Here is an 18935-nt window from a genome sequence, read left to right as displayed (position 1 = left end):
CGGGGCATAGTGGGGAAAGGGAGGTCACAGGTTTAAGGGAATTTTGAAATTTAAAAGTGATAAAATCACTTTCAAAAAAACGCTTTGATGCATATCAGTAGTTAGTAATTTCAAGACAGTACAGAACAAACCAAGCACAGTGTAAGCCAACAAAGTTAGAAAGTATTAAATTGATGCACGGGGACTAAAAACGTTAAGCTTGTTCTTCTAAAACAAAAAAAACCTATTTAAAATTTTATTCTCTGTAACTATCGAAGAATAAAACTTCCAGAAAATGTTTTTCCTATATCTAAAGTCAAGTTTTTCAATCTGGTATCCAATTGTACTTTTAATATTTGATTTATATATTAAGTACTAAAATACTTTAATATTTAAGTATTTTGCACAAGAGTAGATTCACGTATGAATTGAATCATATAAAATAATGATTACGCATTTTGTGTTATAACATATAATAAAATAACGTATTTGTTAAAACTTCTAGATGGCACGTATACACAAGGATTTTTGTTTATTTAACGGTAAATAGTTAAAAACAACATTGTAGCGGTCATTTTTATTCATTAACATTTACATTTTTCCAGACGACCCTGACATTGATTTTCTTCAATATATACGAAAACACTGGCTAGCCAGAGATGAATCTGCGTCTCTTATAACTAATCTCGACAAGCCACTAATGAGTGTAATTGACTATTGAAAAATATATAACTTTTTGGATAGATGCCAATGATTGAAAATTAACTGTACATTTTATTCTAGAATATAAATCCAAATCTGAATAACTTATCAACAAATGATTGGAAGAAGATTTTTGACCAATACGACACCGACAATGTTGGTTCTATCTCCGCAACGGAATTACAGAAACTATTATACGAAAAGTTCAAAGTATTTATCACCATTCGCCAAGCAGAGAAATATACATATTTAATTAATATACAGGGTAATATAAAAATAACCATATTCTAAGAAAAATGCATTCAACAAGTGCCATTATTATTTTCAGAAAACCATAAAATAGAATTGGAACATGGGAAAAAAACGGAACCGATATTAAACGTAAAATTAAACCAAGAAATAGGTCTAGAACATGGGGGAAAAATAGAACCGATAATAAACGAAAAAATAAACCATGAAATAGGATTGGAACATGTCGAAAAAAAGGAACCGATATTAAACGTGAAAATAAACTATGAAATAGGATTTGAACATGTCGAAAAAATGGAACCGATAATATGTATTTTGTCACAGGTTTGTTCAGTTTTTTTTTGGTAGTGTTTAGGCTGATCCATTTATTAAATTTTGCAGGTTTTGTGGTTATTTTATTACTACGTAAAATTATAAAATATCAAAGTTTTAAAATGTTTTCATAAGATCTACCAACTTTAGAAATTTTAATGATATTGAAAAAATGTTTATAAAGTTTGATACCATACAAATATTTCAAATAAACCCTATAGAAACTTCAACCAAATTATAAGTCGAACAAATCGCAATTTTTTTTATACATTTTTATTTATTATAAATCAGAAAAAAAATCTTAGCAAATCATTTCCAATTAAAATGTTCACTAGGTATGTTAGTCACCATTTAAGTTACAACATTTAATAGGTTACAAGGAAGAGTACAGGTTTGAGTGAGGCCTAAAAATGTAAAAAAACAATGACTAATGTGTCTTATAATGATAAAAACTACAAAATTGTTGTGTACTATTATTAATGAATCATTCCGTATAATACACTTTTGCACCTTTGCCTTACCAAAAAAAGATATTAAAAATTATTATACAATATGCGCTTCTCAAATTTTTTTAGAGAAAAATTGAAGAGAAGAATGAAAGTTTTATTAAAAATAACCAAATTTTGACTGAAGATTTCGTGAACATAATGAGTGAAAAGTTTCCGGCGGTGTTCCTTGACAAGAAAGAAGTTTTAGAAGTACTCAAAGTAGTCGGCCATGATGGTAATAAAAAACTTAACTATTTATTGAATTTTGATTTTTAATTATCTACAAACTGTTTATAGAAAAATTGCCAATTGCGTTGACGGAGTACCACGAAATAGTAAAAATGTTGCCGGCTTCGCAACGGGTTGGTAGATATATTTCTAGTACTATTTTTACTTTACGAGTACGATTGATCATGATACCAGGTGGAGAGGTGATATTTTGTCCTCGAAAAATTAGCAACAATGTTCATTAAAATTATAATTAAAATTTTATTTTCGTACTTGAATATTTGAATTTTAAAAACATTTTTTTTTCGGAAATCTTTTGAAATTATTGTTTTGTATTTTGTCTTTAGAGCAAACTTATAAGTTCTACAGTATTCAGTATATTATGTTTTCACATTATACATATGTATATGTATATCTACTACACAAAGAAATAGTTTTAATGTAATTTTAGGACAATATTTATTTTGTTATGCCGTTCAAATGGAACGAAGAACTGTAAACGTTAAACATGTTCTTTTAAGATAAAAAAAAACGTAATTTTTCCAATATTATTCTCTGTAATTGTCGACGAATAAACATCTTTCAGAAAATGTTTTACCTATATCTGACGTCAAGTTTTTCGTTCTCGTATCGAATTGTACTTTTAATATTTTTAATTTTATTTGTTTATTTATTAGTAAAATATTTTAATATTTAAGTATGTTGTACAAGAGTAGATATACGTATGAATATCATCATATCGAAAATGAATACGCATTTTGTGTTATAATATATAATGAAATAACGTATTTGTTTAAACTTCTAGATGGCACAGTATATACATTGATTATTCATATAAGGACGGTATAAATAAATGTAAGACTTTAGAACACCATTGTAGTCGTCATTTTTATTGATTAACTTTTACATTTTTCCAGACGAAGCGTTGGTTAGTTTTCCCACATGGATACGTCGCAGTAGGCTGTACAGAGAGATACCTGGTTCTTTCGCATTTCAACTCCAAAATCAACTTAAGAGTGTAATTTGCCTTTGAAAAATATATTATTTTGTAATAGATACTGATGTTATGTTAAGTTTTAGTATATTATTTTTTTGTTTTTTGCAAACCAAAGACATATTTAATTTTTTTCAGATATTTCAATATATTTCTTTAAAATTAATATTAAAGAATACTGTATGCACTAGAATATTACATTACATACATTTTTATAAAAAAAATATACACATATTTCAATAGAGATATACGTTTGTAATATTCAATAGATTGTTTAATTAATTTGTAAAATTGCTATAGATTTAATAAATATAATTCGTGTGATAAAATATTTGTTTATAAATTTTATAATTTTTTCATTTTATTTTGACGGTTAAAAATAAGTCCTATCCTAACTCAAGTAGGTCCGATATATATGTTAGGTATAATAAAATATCGTTATTATTATTACAACAACAGACCTTGGTCGTAGGGCTTCAAATCGTTGGCGGCAGGTAAAAAAATATTGATGAGAATTAATCGTTAAGGATTACAACTGAAAAGAAAAATCTACCATCTACGTTCATCTACTTTCATCTCGTTTTTATATTCATTAAGATGAATATTATAAAAAAATTGTTATAAATATTACATCGTCGTTTTTTGGTAAAAATAAATTCCCGTCGGCAATAACAAGATATATTTGACACAAACGATGACATCGAATTGTTTGGTCAAAGAAAACTTCTTGCAAAATTTCAAAGAAAACGACTTGCAAAATAAATTTGACATAGTTTCGAGTGTAAGCAAATTGTTTGGGGGCCTTGACTGCGCATACAGATGTGTGTTTTGTTCGAAACTACATTATTACTTACCGGTGGAAATGAAAAAATTAAAACAAAACACAAGCACAGACAAAAACAATAGAACCGGGAAAGGATTGGCCGGCCAACTACGGCTGTAACTCTTAACTCGGGACGCCTTTGGGGCCGATACGGGATGAATATTTGACAAAGTACGTATCCCCCGAAGTTGGTGTTTACTGTAATAATCGTGAACACAGAACGAATTAGTGCCGATTGCCCGAAACCTGGATGACAAACACAAAAGGCCATTTGGGGATGAGGGGGGGGGGATGTGATGGAGTGGAGGGTTAGGACGGAAGAGTACACAAAACTATCATGATTAGGTATAGATCTAAATTTTTGGCCCTACCCTTGTTCAGTGTGAGGTGAAATATTATTACGAAAAAAAAATAAGAGTACCTACATAATATCGTTAAGGTGACACAACGGTGCTGCACGCACCCACATAAGTGCCCTTCATTTTATGGTTTTTTTATACCGAAAATCCTGGAAATAAATTACCGACTACTCGGAGTCGGCTGCTTTGTGCCTTGGACACATTTTCCACGTTTCAAAGTATATTTTGCCGGAATTTGGTCCGGGATCATCGAGCCCAATAATATTACAATGTAACTTACCGATTAATGAACAACGATCGCTTAACTTATCCACTAGTAAGTTTTTTGAAAAATGTATTTACTCAATTTCAAAATAAGCAGGTGTAAACATTTTGATTAAGATACAATAGACCGAATGTATGTCTTAAATGGACCTATAAAATGTACATTTATTGTGTACTCGAACATTTTATTTTACTGAGAAAAAGCCAAAAAAAAAAATAGAGGAATTACACCCTGAGCGTACTAGGTTGCTATACGTGAGTGAATTGGTTTGCAAAAATATGATCTAACCAACATGTAACCTAATCTAATTGCTATACACAATTGCGTTATAAGCAGAACATTTTTTATTCTACTTAACTATTTTACATTTTTAAATAATGTTTTTATTTTTTTTTCGTTATATTAAAAAAAAAAAAAAAAACATTAGGATAGCCATTTTGTTAAGAACAATTTGCTGAAAATGTTGACTGGTCGATAACCAGATTTGGATAATTAATTTATAAGTTACTTAAGGTTAAAAGGTAGGATGGGAGGTGGAGTGTGGTAGAGTAATGCGCGCAGATAAAAATGTGTTTTTCACAGCGACTATTGTAAAGTAAACAAATGGTAAGTTCTTATAGGTATTACAAACTTCAAATTTTATATGAATTTTCGTATTTTACAAAAACAATTTGTATGGTTATATTATTAATTTTTTTATGGATAAGAGGGGTTTTTCTTAGCAGATTTTGTTTTGCATCTGTTTTTGTATGTATACGTTTGACCTGTTTTATTTCTTACACGGTAGAATCTCCGTGTAAATTGTGTATAAAGATTTGAATATTCGAATAGTTAAACTTTTATCGATACCCAATAATGTACAAAACCTAAATTATAATTATTTTTACAATATTATTGGGAACTGTGATATTTTAGCTTTGTATTTTCACGGCTTTTTTTTTTTTGATATGTTAAGTATTTTACCGCGAGACATGGTTTTACAATGCAAGTAAATAAATAGTTTAAACATTGTAGTACACAAAAAACATAACAATATGCGTTTTAAACCAACTTGTTTACGAAAATAAACTATAATATTTCTGTGATGGTAGTTTTTGTAATGTATAATGTTAAAACTTAATAATGTATGATACCTACAGTCGTTGATCATAAATTTACATACATAACAACAGTTTTTGTGAATAACAACTTGTTTTCGATAAGATGGAAAATAAAATTACAGAAATAGTTCAAAAAAACAAGCTGCAAAAAAAATGTATGACGCAAATTAAATGCATATTATATTAATGATTAAGCTTACAATGGTACTGCATGTATTTTAATTACTAAGAGGGTGATATAACATTATTAATATCATCCTGTTATGTCATTATGCAAGGTGATCAACTTATCGTTAACCGCTCAATATTTCTCGGGGTTTAATAAGAAATTTCCTTTTTTCTTTTTATAGTGTTATATGCAATAGGATCTCATTTATTCACAATTTTTTTTTATCCCCCTCCCAACTTGGTTTTTTCGATAACAACTTTTGAAAAATAAATAGTATCGCAAATATTGAAATTTGTAAATTGAGAATAATGTACCTACTAAAAATTTTAACTGGTCAATAACTAGTTTTCGATAACTATTTTTAAAGTTACTGAACTCTCAAGTTCAAGGCGGGAGGAAAGGTGGAGTTCACTTCACATCGTACTATTTGTATCTGTGTGCGTTTCCCACCCGCACTTACCTTCCCGTCCTAACTATTGATATCAGTTTTCAATTTTCATCAACCAAAAAAAATTGAATTAAAGCCTAAAAATGATACTCTAGTATCAAAACTTAATAGCATCTATATACGTGAATGGATGTACATGCCCCCTAGTCAAGCTAAACAATCATGTCATACCGTTTTGTTTGTCATAATAACGTATTGAATTTTGTTTTTTAATTATCTACAAAATATTAACAGCAAAATTATTTACATAAAATCGACGAAGTACTATGAAATCTAAAAAATTTTAAGAGTTAAGAGCTGTAATTTTAGTATTACTTTTACTTATGCAACAATAATATTTTATCATATTATTTGAACATATTATCCTTCTAGGATAAAAGAAAAATAATGATTAATTTGTAAAAATGCTAAAGATTTAATAAAATTTAATTCGTGTGATGAAATATTTGTTTAAACCTTTTTTATTTATTCCATTTTTCTTTGATGGATACAATTTATTACTATATTTAACCTTTTCGTCATATATTATGTTAATAACTTAAAACGATTATAATCAAACCTCATATTAAATCAATTGATCTATTACAACTTTAAAATTTACCTGAAAAAACTACTATTTTTTAACTTTAATATCAAAAGCAATTTTACAAAATATGCAGTTGTATACACTTAAAACTAGGTCACAAACATAAAACATGGTGCGAAAACACTGTTTTAATGTTTAAATAAGTTAACAATAAAGATACAATAACAAAATAGCAAAAAACCATTTTCATTTACTAGCTGGTCTCGTAGCACAAGCCACGTATATATTTTAAATTATGTTTTCAAAAAATATTATACTACTTTTGTGTGTCGTGGGTTTTAAAGCGGATGATGGTCCTTATTGGAAGGTATGTATCGAAAATTCAGAAATATTAATTAAACGCTTACAGTAAACATAAATAACATAAAATCCTGTTGCCGTAAAAATATATTGTACGAATAACATGCTAAGCAGAGTGGTGCAAATTGTTATTCGAATAATTTGAATTAAAATTTTTCAAATGATTTTTTTGAAATTATTAGAATGGTTTTTAAATGCATAAAAACAACAAATAAACATCAAAATCTGAAAAAAATTATATTATTTCTTTTGTAAGTTTGTAGTGCAATTTCTCTTTCTTAATAAAATGATTTCCAGATAATCAACTGTATATATTATTCTAGATTTCAAATCCATTTCTGTATACCTCAACTACGAAATGGAAGCAGATATTTAACCAATATGACAGCCTGAAAGTAGGTTCAATCTCCGCAACGGAATTACAGAAATTATTATATGAAGAGTTCCAAGTATTTCTCACCATTCGCCAAGCAAATGAATACACATATTTAATTAATTTAAAGAGTAATAAAAAATAAGCCATATTCTAAGAAATATTCATTCAACAAGTGCCTTAATTATTTTCAGAAAACTATGAAATAGGATTGAAACAGGTGAAAAAAATGAGACCGATAATAATTATTTTGTCACTGGTTTGTACAGTTTTTTTTGTTACTGTATAGGCTGATCTATTTATTAAAATTTGCTGTTTTTACAATTATTATATTATTACTGTGTAAAATTGTAAAATACCTAAGATCTACCAACTTTAGAAATTATAATGATTTTGAAAATATGCTTATAACATTTTATGAAGAAAGTAATTAACTTAAAATTCTAGGATTTTGTAAGTTATGATGCTTTCTGTCGAATTTAACTCAACCCCATAGAACTTGATATTTATTTTGGTTGTTACTGAAAGTTTTAATATCTAACTTTATGTGTTAGATAATTAGTACTTTAAACCATACAAACATTTTAAATAAACATTATAGAAAGTCAAACCAAGTTATAAGTTCAACGAATGGTAATTTAACGCTTTTTTTAAAAATTCTATCCAAAACGAATTATTGATCAGAAAACATTTAACCAGGTGTATAAGTCACCATTTAAGTTTCAACTGTCGATAGATAACCAGGAAAAGTACAGAATTAAGAGTGATTTAAAATTTTAAAAAAACAATAGCTAAATGTTTACTAGCCTTAATGAATTATCCTGTACAAAAATATTTGCATCTAAGCCATACCAAAAAAAGTCATTTTAAATTGAAACAATATCAGGGTGATTCCTTTATTATGAACCACTTAATATCTCTTTTTTTATTGTTGTTATACAATGTGATTTCAGTTTTTCACAATATTTATGTTTTTACCCCCTCTTAAAGCAGTTTTTTTGATAGCAACTTTTAAAACTTAAATAGTTACATATAATTTTTATTAACTTTTTAAGTTAACAATAAAGCACTAAAAATGTTACCTGGTCGATAACTAGTTTCGAATAACTGTTTTAGAAGGTATTGAAGTTTCAAGTTTAGGGCAGGAGGAAAGGTGGAGTGTAGTATTATATTTATCTGCACGCCTTTCCCCACTGCACTGCCCCCCATCCTAACTTAAAAACATTACCATTTAAGTTTAAACATTTTCTATCAAAAAAACTAAGTTGGGAGGGCGGTAAAAACAAAAAAAAATTTTTAGCGAGAAGACCAGAAAGGAGGATGAAAATTCTATTGAAAACTATAATCTGTCTAGAGAAGTTTTCGTCGAAAAAATAGCGAGTTATTTTACAGAACTGTTCTTATACAAGAGAGAAGTTTTAGAAGTACTCAAAGTGGTCGTCCATAATCGTTGTAAATTACTTGACTATTTATTAAATTTCATTTTTAATTATCTACAAAATGTTTTTAGATACATTACCAATTGAATCGAAGGAGTACCTCAAAATAATAAACATGTTGACGGCTTCGCTACGGGTTGGTAGTTTTGTTTCTAATAATATTTTTACTTTATTAATACGATAGATCATAACACCAGGTGGAAAGATGACATTAAAATTTTGTCTTCGGAAATTTAGCAGTAATACTCATTAAAAATATTATTTTAACATCTTTATCTTAGATAAAAAAATTATAATTAAAAAAAAATTTTTTTTTGTTTTAGTACTTAAATATTTTTATAACATTTTTTTATCAAAATTACCGTATTTTCTTTTGTCTCTAGAGCAAACATTTATATTTTTTAAGTTTTTTAAATGTAATTTTAGAACGACATTTATTTTGTTTTGCCATTCAAATGGCACGGGGGACTGAAATTGTTAATCATATTCTTCTAAGATAAAAAAAGCAAAATTTCAAATTTCATTCTCTGTAATTATTCATGAATAAATAACTTTCCGAAAATGTTTTAACTATATCTGCCATCAAGTTTTCTTTTCTGGTATGAAATTGTACTTTTAATATTTCATTTATATATTTAGTACTAAAATATTTAAATATTTAAGTATGTTGCACAAGAGTTGATTTACGTGTGCATTTAATCATATCGAATAATGAATACGCATTTTGTACTATAACATATAATAGAATAACATGTTTGTTAAAACTTCTAGATGACACGTATACACAAGAATTTCAAATCTAACGGTAAATAGTTGAAATCAACGTTGTAGTCGTCATTTTTATTGATTAACATTTACATTTTTCCAGGCGACCCTAATGTTGATTTCCTTCAATATATAAGCGAACATTGGATGGCCAAAGATAATTTTTCGTGTTCCATACCTAATCTCGAGTATCGACACATAATTGTAATTGGCCATTGAAAAATATAACATTTTGAATAGATACAAATGATTGAAAATTTACTTTACATATAATTCTAGAATATAAATCCAAATCTAAATAACATGTCACCAAATAAATGGAAGAAGATTTTTAACCAATACAAAAGCGACAATGATGGTTTAATCTCCGAAATGCAATTACAGAAATTATTATACGAAGAGTTCCACGTATTTCTCACCATTCGCAATGCAAGGAAATATATAGCGGCACTTATATCCAATACCCCTATACCTGAGGGTAAGAACAAAAAATCCATATTCTACGAAATATTCATTCAACAAGTGCCCTAATTATTTTCAGAAAGCCGTAATATCGGACTGAGCCTATTGAAAAAAATGAGACCGATAATATTTGTTTTGTCACAGGTTTGTTCAGTCTTTTTTGTTACAGTAGAGTTAAATAGCACTATATAATATAAAAATGCTAACAATGTCAATACTGTTTATAATATATTATGATTGGAGTAATTAGCTTTAAATGTTTAAAGGTTGATTATACTTAGCACTCTAGAATTTTCTTAGTTTTGATGTGTGTAGTCGAGTTTACCTAAATCTCTTAGAACTTGATATTTGTTTTAGTTGTGACTGATTGTTTAAATATCTAACTGTATATGTTGATATAGCCTGGATTTATTTTATATATACGTAAACTGCCTCTCGGGATATTAATATCATTCGGGTGACTTAAGTTAAATTTACTACAACGTGATTTTTCTTCATTTTTTGAGTAAATCCAAAATTTAAATTTGGCAACGTCCTGCAAACCTAGGATATTTTGTTTTTAGTGGAGCGATTGAATGCCTATTATTCGGTGACCTGCCGTACGATAGAAACGGGGTGCAGTTAGAAACAGTCATAGTTGACGATATGTTCACTAGGCCATCTAAAATTTTCCATTCTGAATTAAAAAATCAGTCTTACGTTCCTCTAGTTTATATTTTGCTACCTTCAAAGACTACACACAGCTTTTTATTTAGTTATAGAGTGCAAAAAAAAAATAACTTACAACTCAATTAAATTACACGGAAAAAAATACATAGTTGGTCCAATACATAATACATTTACACAATACATCTCTAGTTCGAATAACTAAATAAATAGTTGGCCCAACTAACTGTATAGTTGATTCCACTAAAAATTTACAACTATGTTTTTTTTCCGTGTATGTACACACAATATACCTAGGTGCAATTGTATAAAATAAACTCAGGCCGCAATTTACATATATATATAAAATATACTCGGGCCGCAATTTACAGCGACGTGTAAATTACCATTTAAGTTTCAACAATTGATATATTACCAGGAAAAGTACAGATTTGAATTTGATTTACAATTGTAAAAAAAACAAGAAAAAACCTATAAAACTATTATCCTTAATTAATTTACCTTTACAAAAATACTTAAATCTAAGCCTTACCAAAAGAATCATTATTAAATTGAAATAATATACGCTTCTTATAATTTTTTTTAGAGAGAAGAGGAGATTGGAAATAATGACATTTCGACAGAAGTTTTCTTGGACGTAATAGCGAGTTTTTTTTCGGAAATGTTCTTAGACAAGAAAGAAGTTTTAGAAATACTCAAAGTTTTCGGCCATGACGGTAGTATATAACTTTACTATTTATTGAAATTTGTATTTTAATTATCTACAAATTGATTACAGAAAATTTACCAATTAAATTGACGGAGTACCACGAAATAATAAAAATGTTGACGGCTTCGCTACAGGTTGGTAGTTATAATTCTAATTATATGTTTACTTTATTAGTACACCAGGTAACATTAGGTGGAAAGATGATATTCAAATTGTGTCTTCGAAAAATTAGCAACAATATTAATTAAAAATATTATTTAAACGTGTTCATTCTAGATAAATAACTTATAATTTTTAAAATTTTATTTTTTATTTTAGTAATTAAATATTTGAATAAAATTTTTTTATCAGAAATGTTTCGAAATTATTGCTTAAAATATTGTCTCAGGAGCAAACTTATAAGATTTAAAGGGTTCTATTAATGTTTTCACGAACATATGTACGTATATGTATATGTAATATACAAAGAAATAGTTTTAATATAATTTTAAATTGAAATTTGTGTTATAACATATAATAAAATAACGTATTTGTTAAAACTTCTAGATGGCACGTATACACAAGGATTTTTGTTTATTTAACGGTAAATAGTTAAAAACAACATTGTAGCGGTCATTTTTATTCATTAACATTTACATTTTTCCAGACGACCCTAACATTGATTTTCTTCAATATATACGTAAACATTGGGTGTCCAGAGATAAATCTGCGTCTCTTATAACTAATCCCGACAATCCACTCATGAGAGTAACTGATTATTGAAAATTATAACATTTTTGGATAGACGCCAAAGATTGAAAATTAACTGTACATATTATTCTAGAACATAAATCCAAATCTGAATAACTTATCAACAAATAACTGGAAGAAGATTTTTAACGAATACGACAGCGACAATGGTGGTTCAATCTCCGCAATGGAATTACAGAAATTACTATACGAAGAGTTCAAAGTATTTATTACCATTCGCCAAGCAGAGGAATATACATATTTAATTTATTTACAGGGTAATAAAAAAATAACCATATTCTAAGAAATATGTACTCCACGTGTGCCATTATTATTTTTAGAAAACCATAAAATAGAACTGGAACATGGGAAAAAAATGGATTCGATAATAAAAGTGAAAATAAACGATGAAATAGAATTTGAAAATGGAGAAAAAATGGAACCGATATTAAACGAGAAATTGAACCAAGAAATAGGATTGAAACATGGGGAAAAAGAGAACCGATAATAAACGAGAAAATAAACCATGAAATAGGATTGGAACATGTCGAAAAAAAGGAACCGATATTAAACGTGAAAATAAACTATGAAATAGGATTGGAACAGGTTGAAAAAATGGAACCGATAATATATATTTTGTCACAGGTTTGTTCAGTTTTTCTTGTACCTGCTTAGGCTGATCTATTTATTAATGCGGTTATTTTACTACGGCTTAATATTAAATAATACCAAAAGTTTGATCTACCAACTTTAAAACAAGAAATGATAATGTAAAAATGTTTATAACATTTTATACCATACAAATATTTCAAATAAACCAAATTATAAGTTAATTAAATCGCAATTTTTTTTTAACACTTTTTTTAAAATGTCGTTGTTAAACTTATTATAGATCAGAAAAAAATCTATGCAAATTATTCCCAATTATAATGTTAACTAGGTATGTTAGTCACCATTTAAGTTTCAACAATTAATAGATTACAAGGAAGAGTACAGGTTTGAGTGTGGTCTAAAATTGTAAAAAAACAATAACAACAAAGTTTTAAATTTTTTAAAACTACGAATTGATCTACCAACTATTATTAATGAATTATTCGGTATAATACAATTTTGCATCTGTTCCTTACCAAAAAATAATTTTATTAAACATTATTAAACGATATGCGATTCTCAATTTTTTTAGAGAAAAATTGAAGAGAATGAAAGTTTTATTAAAAATAACAAAATTTTGACTGAAGATTTTGTGAACATAATAGAGAAAAAGTTTCCGGTGATGTGGAACAAGAATGAAGTTTTAGAAGTACTCAAAGTGGTCGGCCATGACGGTAGTAAAAAACTTAACTATTAATTGAATTTTAATTTTTAATTATTTACAAACTGTTTGTAGAAAAATTGCCAATTGAATTGACGGTGTACCACGAACTACTAAGAATGTTGCCGGCTTCGGAACGGGTTGGTAGTTATAATTCTAATACTTTTTTTACTTTATAAGTACGATTGATCATAATAACAGGTGGAGAGATGGTATTAAAATTTTGTCCTCGAAAAATTAGCAACAATATTCATTAAAATTATAATTAAAATTTTATTTTCGTACTTGAATATTTGAATTTTGAAAAACATTTTTTTTTCGGAAATCTTTCGAAATTATTGTTTTGTATTTTGTCTTTAGAGCAAACTTATAAGTTCTACAGTATTCTGTATATTATATTTTCACATTATACATATGTATATGTATATCTACTACACAAAGAAACAGTTTTAATGTAATTTTAGGACAATATTTATTTTGTTATGCCGTTCAAATGGAACGAAGATGTGTAAACGTTAAACATGTTCTTTTAAGATAAATAAAAACGTAATTTTTCCAATATTATTCTCTTTAATTGTCGATGAATAAACATCTTTCAGAAAATGTTTTACTTATACCTGCCCTCAAGTTTTTCGTTTTCGTGTCGAATTGTACTTTTAATATTTTGTTTATTTATTTAGTACTTAAATACTTTAATATTTAAGTATGTTTGACAAGAGTTTCGTAGATTCACGTATGAATTTAATCATTTCCAAAATGAATACCCATTTTGTGTTATAATATATAATAGAAGAACTTGTTTGTTAAAACTTCTAGATGGCGCTTATATACCATGATTATAACTCTCATAGCGGTATAAATAAATGTAAGACTTCAGAACACTATTGTAGTCGTCATTTTTATTGATTAACATTTACATTTTTCCAGACAAAGCTTTGGTTAGTTTTCCCACATGGATATATCGCAGTGAGCTGTACAGAGAGATACCTGGTTCTTACGCATTTAAACTCCACAATCGACTTAAGAGTGTAATTTGCCTTTGAAAAATATAACATTTTGTAATAGATACTGATGTTATGTTAAGTTTTTCGTATATTATTATTTTGTTTTTTGCAATCCAAAAGATATTGAAATTTTTTTCATATATTACAATATATTTCTTGAAAATTAATATTAAAGAATACTGTATGCACTAGAGTATTACAATACATACATTTTTATATAAAAATATACATACATTTTAATATAGATAAACGGTTGTTAATAATCAATAGATTGTTTAATTAATTTGTAAAATTGCTATAGATTTAATAAATATAATTCATGTAATGAAATATTTGTTTTTCCTTTTTTTAATTTTTCCATTAAACTTTGTTGGATACAATATATTCCTATCATTTACCTTTTCGCTTTATATTATGTTTATAACTTAAAAAGTTTATAATCAAACCTAATTCTAAAGCAATATATCTATTATGACTTTATAATTTACCTGAAAATCTACTATTTTTCAACTTGAATATCAAGAGTAATTATTTTATAAAATAAACAGTTTGCACACACTTTATACTAATAGTAATAATAGTTATAATAATAAAATAATGTTCTATAAAATATTCATTTTACAAAAGCCTTAATTATTTTTAGAAAGTGATAAAATGTGGTTGGAAGAGTTGGTAGTAAAAAACTTAACTATTTATTGAAATTCGTTTCCTAGTTATCTACAAATTGCCTATAGAAATATTACCAATTGAATCGACGGAGTACTACTAAATACTAAAAATGTTGGAGGCTTCAAATCATGTTAGTAGTTATTGTTTCAATATCATTTTTACTTTATCAGCATGATTGATCATACTACCGGGTGAAAAGATGATAATATTCAATTTTTGTACTTGCCATTCTACAATCTAGTCGACAAAACATTAGTATAAGATATAACATTCAAGAAAAGATCCCAATAATTTGTTGTAAGTTTTTAGTTTTTTTTTTTTTTTAATTGCAAGCTAAAAACATATTTTTAAAATGTAAACGCAGATCATGTCGTCTTCCGGTCGGTTTCGCCGGGCTCTTTTCAGATACAGACGATAGTGATTTTAACCGATGCCAAGTTGTAAAATAATAATAATAGTTATGATCACGAAACACCGCCTCGCCGACACTATAATATTATTATTATTATTATTATAAACAATGCTCGTAAACTATTTTGCATGTCTAATATGTAATGTGCAGCCGGCTAAATTGCACATCATACATAATAACGGTAACGACTCGTGTGCACCGCGTTGCCGTGATTTTAAACGCAAATTAAACAAATGCGAAACTATGCCGATTTATTATTATTTTACAGGCCAGACCTTCGGAGAGATACGGTTCGATATTCATTTTTATATATACATATATGTTGTATTTTATCGCGCACCAATATTTTTCCCGCATAAGCCTCCTGCCGAACCGATGCCGTCCCGGGCGAAATAAATTGAATGTTTTATCACCGGCCACACTTCCAACCGACGACCTAGGTTTTGCAGTGTGTAGCATATAACAATAATAATAATAATAATAATAATATGTGAGTATAGCGATAAACATATTTCGACACGATGATCCTGACGGTGCCGGTACGTCGGAGATAACAAAGACTTATAACAATCCTGGCATCCGGGCGAGGATGAGACCGCCCAAATATGTCTAACTGACACTCTGGAATTTACTGATCGAGAGTGTCGCATTGCTAGCAACTGGCGTCCCTGCCGTTCACCTAAAAAGACTATCGCCGTTCACACAGAGAGAGAGAGAGAGAAACCGAGGAAATATTTCCAAACCATACAGACGAGCCAAGTCACTATCAATGTGGAATTGGCAATAATTATATCTAGTTCAAAACCGTCTTATTTTATTCTAATTCATATAAGCTAATTACTTTCTCGACCTAACAGAAAAAAACATTGAATAATTATTAATATTTTACCTACGTTTTATCTCTTATTTCTTATCTCTAATAGAAACTAAAAGTGAAAACGGCGACAGCCAAATTTCTTGTATCCAGCATAATACCATATACATGTTAAAACAATTTTCTGAGGCTATATTTTATCAAGATAGAAATTGATTTTATGATATTTGTTGGTTTGATAAATTCTTTTAATATGTTGTGTTGTATGAGAATTGTCATTAGCTATAACAACATTTTTTTAAAAATTTATAACAATACTTGTCAATAAATTTGTATTTTTCAATAACATTTGACATTATTGCATCATAATGTTTGCAATTATGTCAGTTCAACTAGTAAATAATATTATTTTTAATTAGGGAATTTTTTGCAATTTTTATTTTAAAAAAGGTACATTTTTTTATATTGTATATTTTATTTAGATAAAAATTTAATTTTTTTATTTGGTAGCTAGATCATAAAATTGTAATTGTCTGTTATCTTTTCTAGATCATTATTTAGTTATTTTTTTAGAACACCGCTTTTAATGCAGATTAAGACAAACAAATAAAAACAAAGCTGTCTAGTTTAAATGTGAAAACAAAAACAAAAAATGTATACAGCGCTCAAACATTTTGATACTAGTTGAACATTTTTTCGCATTAACAACATATTATATTATTTTCATATATTTTCCTCTTTTTCGAGAGAATTTCAAGGGAAATCTTTTAAGATTTTTTTTTCAGTGTTTATTAGCATCATATTTTGACTTTTTTTTTTTAATCTAAAAAATAATTAATTTAAAACGTTATGGAAATCAATTAAACGTCACATCTTATACATTATAATATTAGAAGGCGTCGTCGGCGTGGCGGCGATTAAATAATCATTGGGGTTTTTTGTGTTATTTTTTGATAATGTGTTGTTCAACTCTTTCGATTAGGCCCGAACTATTATAAGATTAAACGCTGAAGGTGTACTGGCGGTTATTATGGGAAGGTATACACGTCATAATACCCAAAAGACTGTCGAGCGCGTTCATTATTCACATTTTTTCCAACCGACTAGTTTCATTAATTATTTTTCTCTGTCATGTGCATTTTTTTTTTATTACCATTATTATTATTATTATTATTATTTCACTCGATCGCCCGCGCACCGTTTGACGATTTCCGTGTTTTTTTATTATACGTTTAAAACGATTTTTTCACTTTTAATACACCAAATATATTATCACACACAACAAAAAAAAACCGGTACAAGGACACGCTACCACTAACCGTGTCGCGACAATAATAATTAATAATAGTAGTAATCGAATGTGACATTCCACGGATAAAGTAACATATTAGGTACCTGTTATATTTGTATAGCGGCTGATATTTTGGTACTAGTCCAAATAGTGGATAAAACAATTTTCTGTAGTTTTACCTCCTACCGACAGTTTCTTCGAGTTTATTTACTTGTTTAAAAAAAATAAAAAATTCACTATTTTTGTTTTCAATAGAGCAAATTATTGTTTTATAAAACAATACAAAAACCTTAAAAGTGGAAAAAACGAATTAATTGTTTGTAAAGCTATACGACAACAATTGAACCTTTTTTTTTTTTAAGGATATACAAGCTCTACTGTTTTGGCGGTTAAAAAAAATCATTACTGTTTAATTTACATATTGCCCAGAGGCAATTATTAAATATGAATTATGACAACGTTTCATTTCTACAAACGTTGTATATTTGATTAAAAAATATGTATTTTCGCTCTGTAAATGCAATTAACGTAGATGTGTTTTTTTTTCTCGTTTGTAAATTATTCAACTGTTTTTTTTTTATGGAATTTTCTTTTTAACATCGGTGGTATTCAGAATTTTAATTTTGCACATCGAACCTTAACTAATTAATTTCGCGGATGTAGTCGCCATTCGACACTGACATCCTCACCTTACCTAAACCGGACACAAACACATCCTCACAAATGTGTCTCTAAATTATATTAGGTAGTCGTTGCTGTACCCAAGTCCACGACTATCGATAGTAGATCTATGGTGAATAAAATTCCTATTGATACTTTTTTTGAAATAGCATATTTCCATTTTACTGACATTACGTTAAGAGATAAATTGACGGGAAACTTAATCTGTAAATGTCAGTAGAGCCACAATATAGTGAATTAAAATCCAATATTTCACAATATGGTGAAACATTTGAGACTTCAAACGCTTATGATAGAGTAGGGTAGGACAAAGTAGGAGATAAGGAAGAATAACGTAGAAGAGGCTGGATGAAGGTGTTTGAGGGCTGGAGAGAGTAGGATAAGGTGGGAGAGACAGGGAAAAGGCAGGAAAGAGTAGGAGACGACAGTAGTGGGTGGGAGGAGGTAGTAGAGGGCGGTCGAGGGTGGGGTTGATTAATTTTCTGTGGCCGAGGGTCAACGCTCACTTTATTCTAGGAGGTGCTGGCGGTGGTGCACAATGTGTAATGGACCCCCGAGGTGAACGGTAAAGCCGGTGGTGGAGTGGCAGGGCAACCGGGGTGGCGGC

General features: G+C 28.3%; 2 protein-coding genes across 3 annotated transcripts in view; one reads left to right on the top strand and one right to left on the bottom strand.

Annotated features, from left to right (window-relative positions):
- LOC126847734 (nephrin-like) overlaps positions 1-18935 on the bottom strand; it is a 333468-nt gene that overhangs the window by 263804 nt on the left and 50729 nt on the right. The gene's annotated exons all lie outside the window — the stretch shown is intronic.
- On the top strand, positions 1052-14564 carry LOC126847736 (uncharacterized). Its single transcript, XM_050588117.1, has 6 exons — positions 1052-1215; positions 12752-12790; positions 13329-13470; positions 13533-13597; positions 14274-14322; positions 14385-14564. The coding sequence occupies exons 2-6, from the start codon at positions 12761-12763 to the stop codon at positions 14498-14500; spliced, it is 402 nt and encodes a 133-aa protein (XP_050444074.1). The 5' UTR covers positions 1052-1215; positions 12752-12760; the 3' UTR covers positions 14501-14564.

The sequence above is a fragment of the Adelges cooleyi genome, unplaced genomic scaffold (genome assembly GCF_023614345.1).
Source record: "Adelges cooleyi isolate 19-005CV unplaced genomic scaffold, UGA_ACOO_1.1 ACOO_flye_CR_arks_rails_tigmint_CR_PRNA_118, whole genome shotgun sequence".
NCBI lineage: Eukaryota > Metazoa > Arthropoda > Insecta > Hemiptera > Adelgidae > Adelges > Adelges cooleyi.
The sequence above is the reverse complement of the archived record's forward strand: the minus strand, read 5'-3'. Positions and strand labels throughout refer to the sequence as shown.

What these genes read in the sequence shown, in the direction of transcription:
- LOC126847736 (XM_050588117.1), top strand. Translation starts at nt 12,761, where the DNA reads ATGGAACCGATAATATATATTTTGTCACAG. An exon ending in CAAAGTGGTCGGCCATGACG is followed by an intron (nt 13,471 to 13,532) that starts GTAGTAAAAAAC and finishes AACTGTTTGTAG; the next exon opens with AAAAATTGCCAATTGAATTG. An exon ending in TGTTGCCGGCTTCGGAACGG is followed by an intron (nt 13,598 to 14,273) that starts GTTGGTAGTTAT and finishes TAAAACTTCTAG; the next exon opens with ATGGCGCTTATATACCATGA.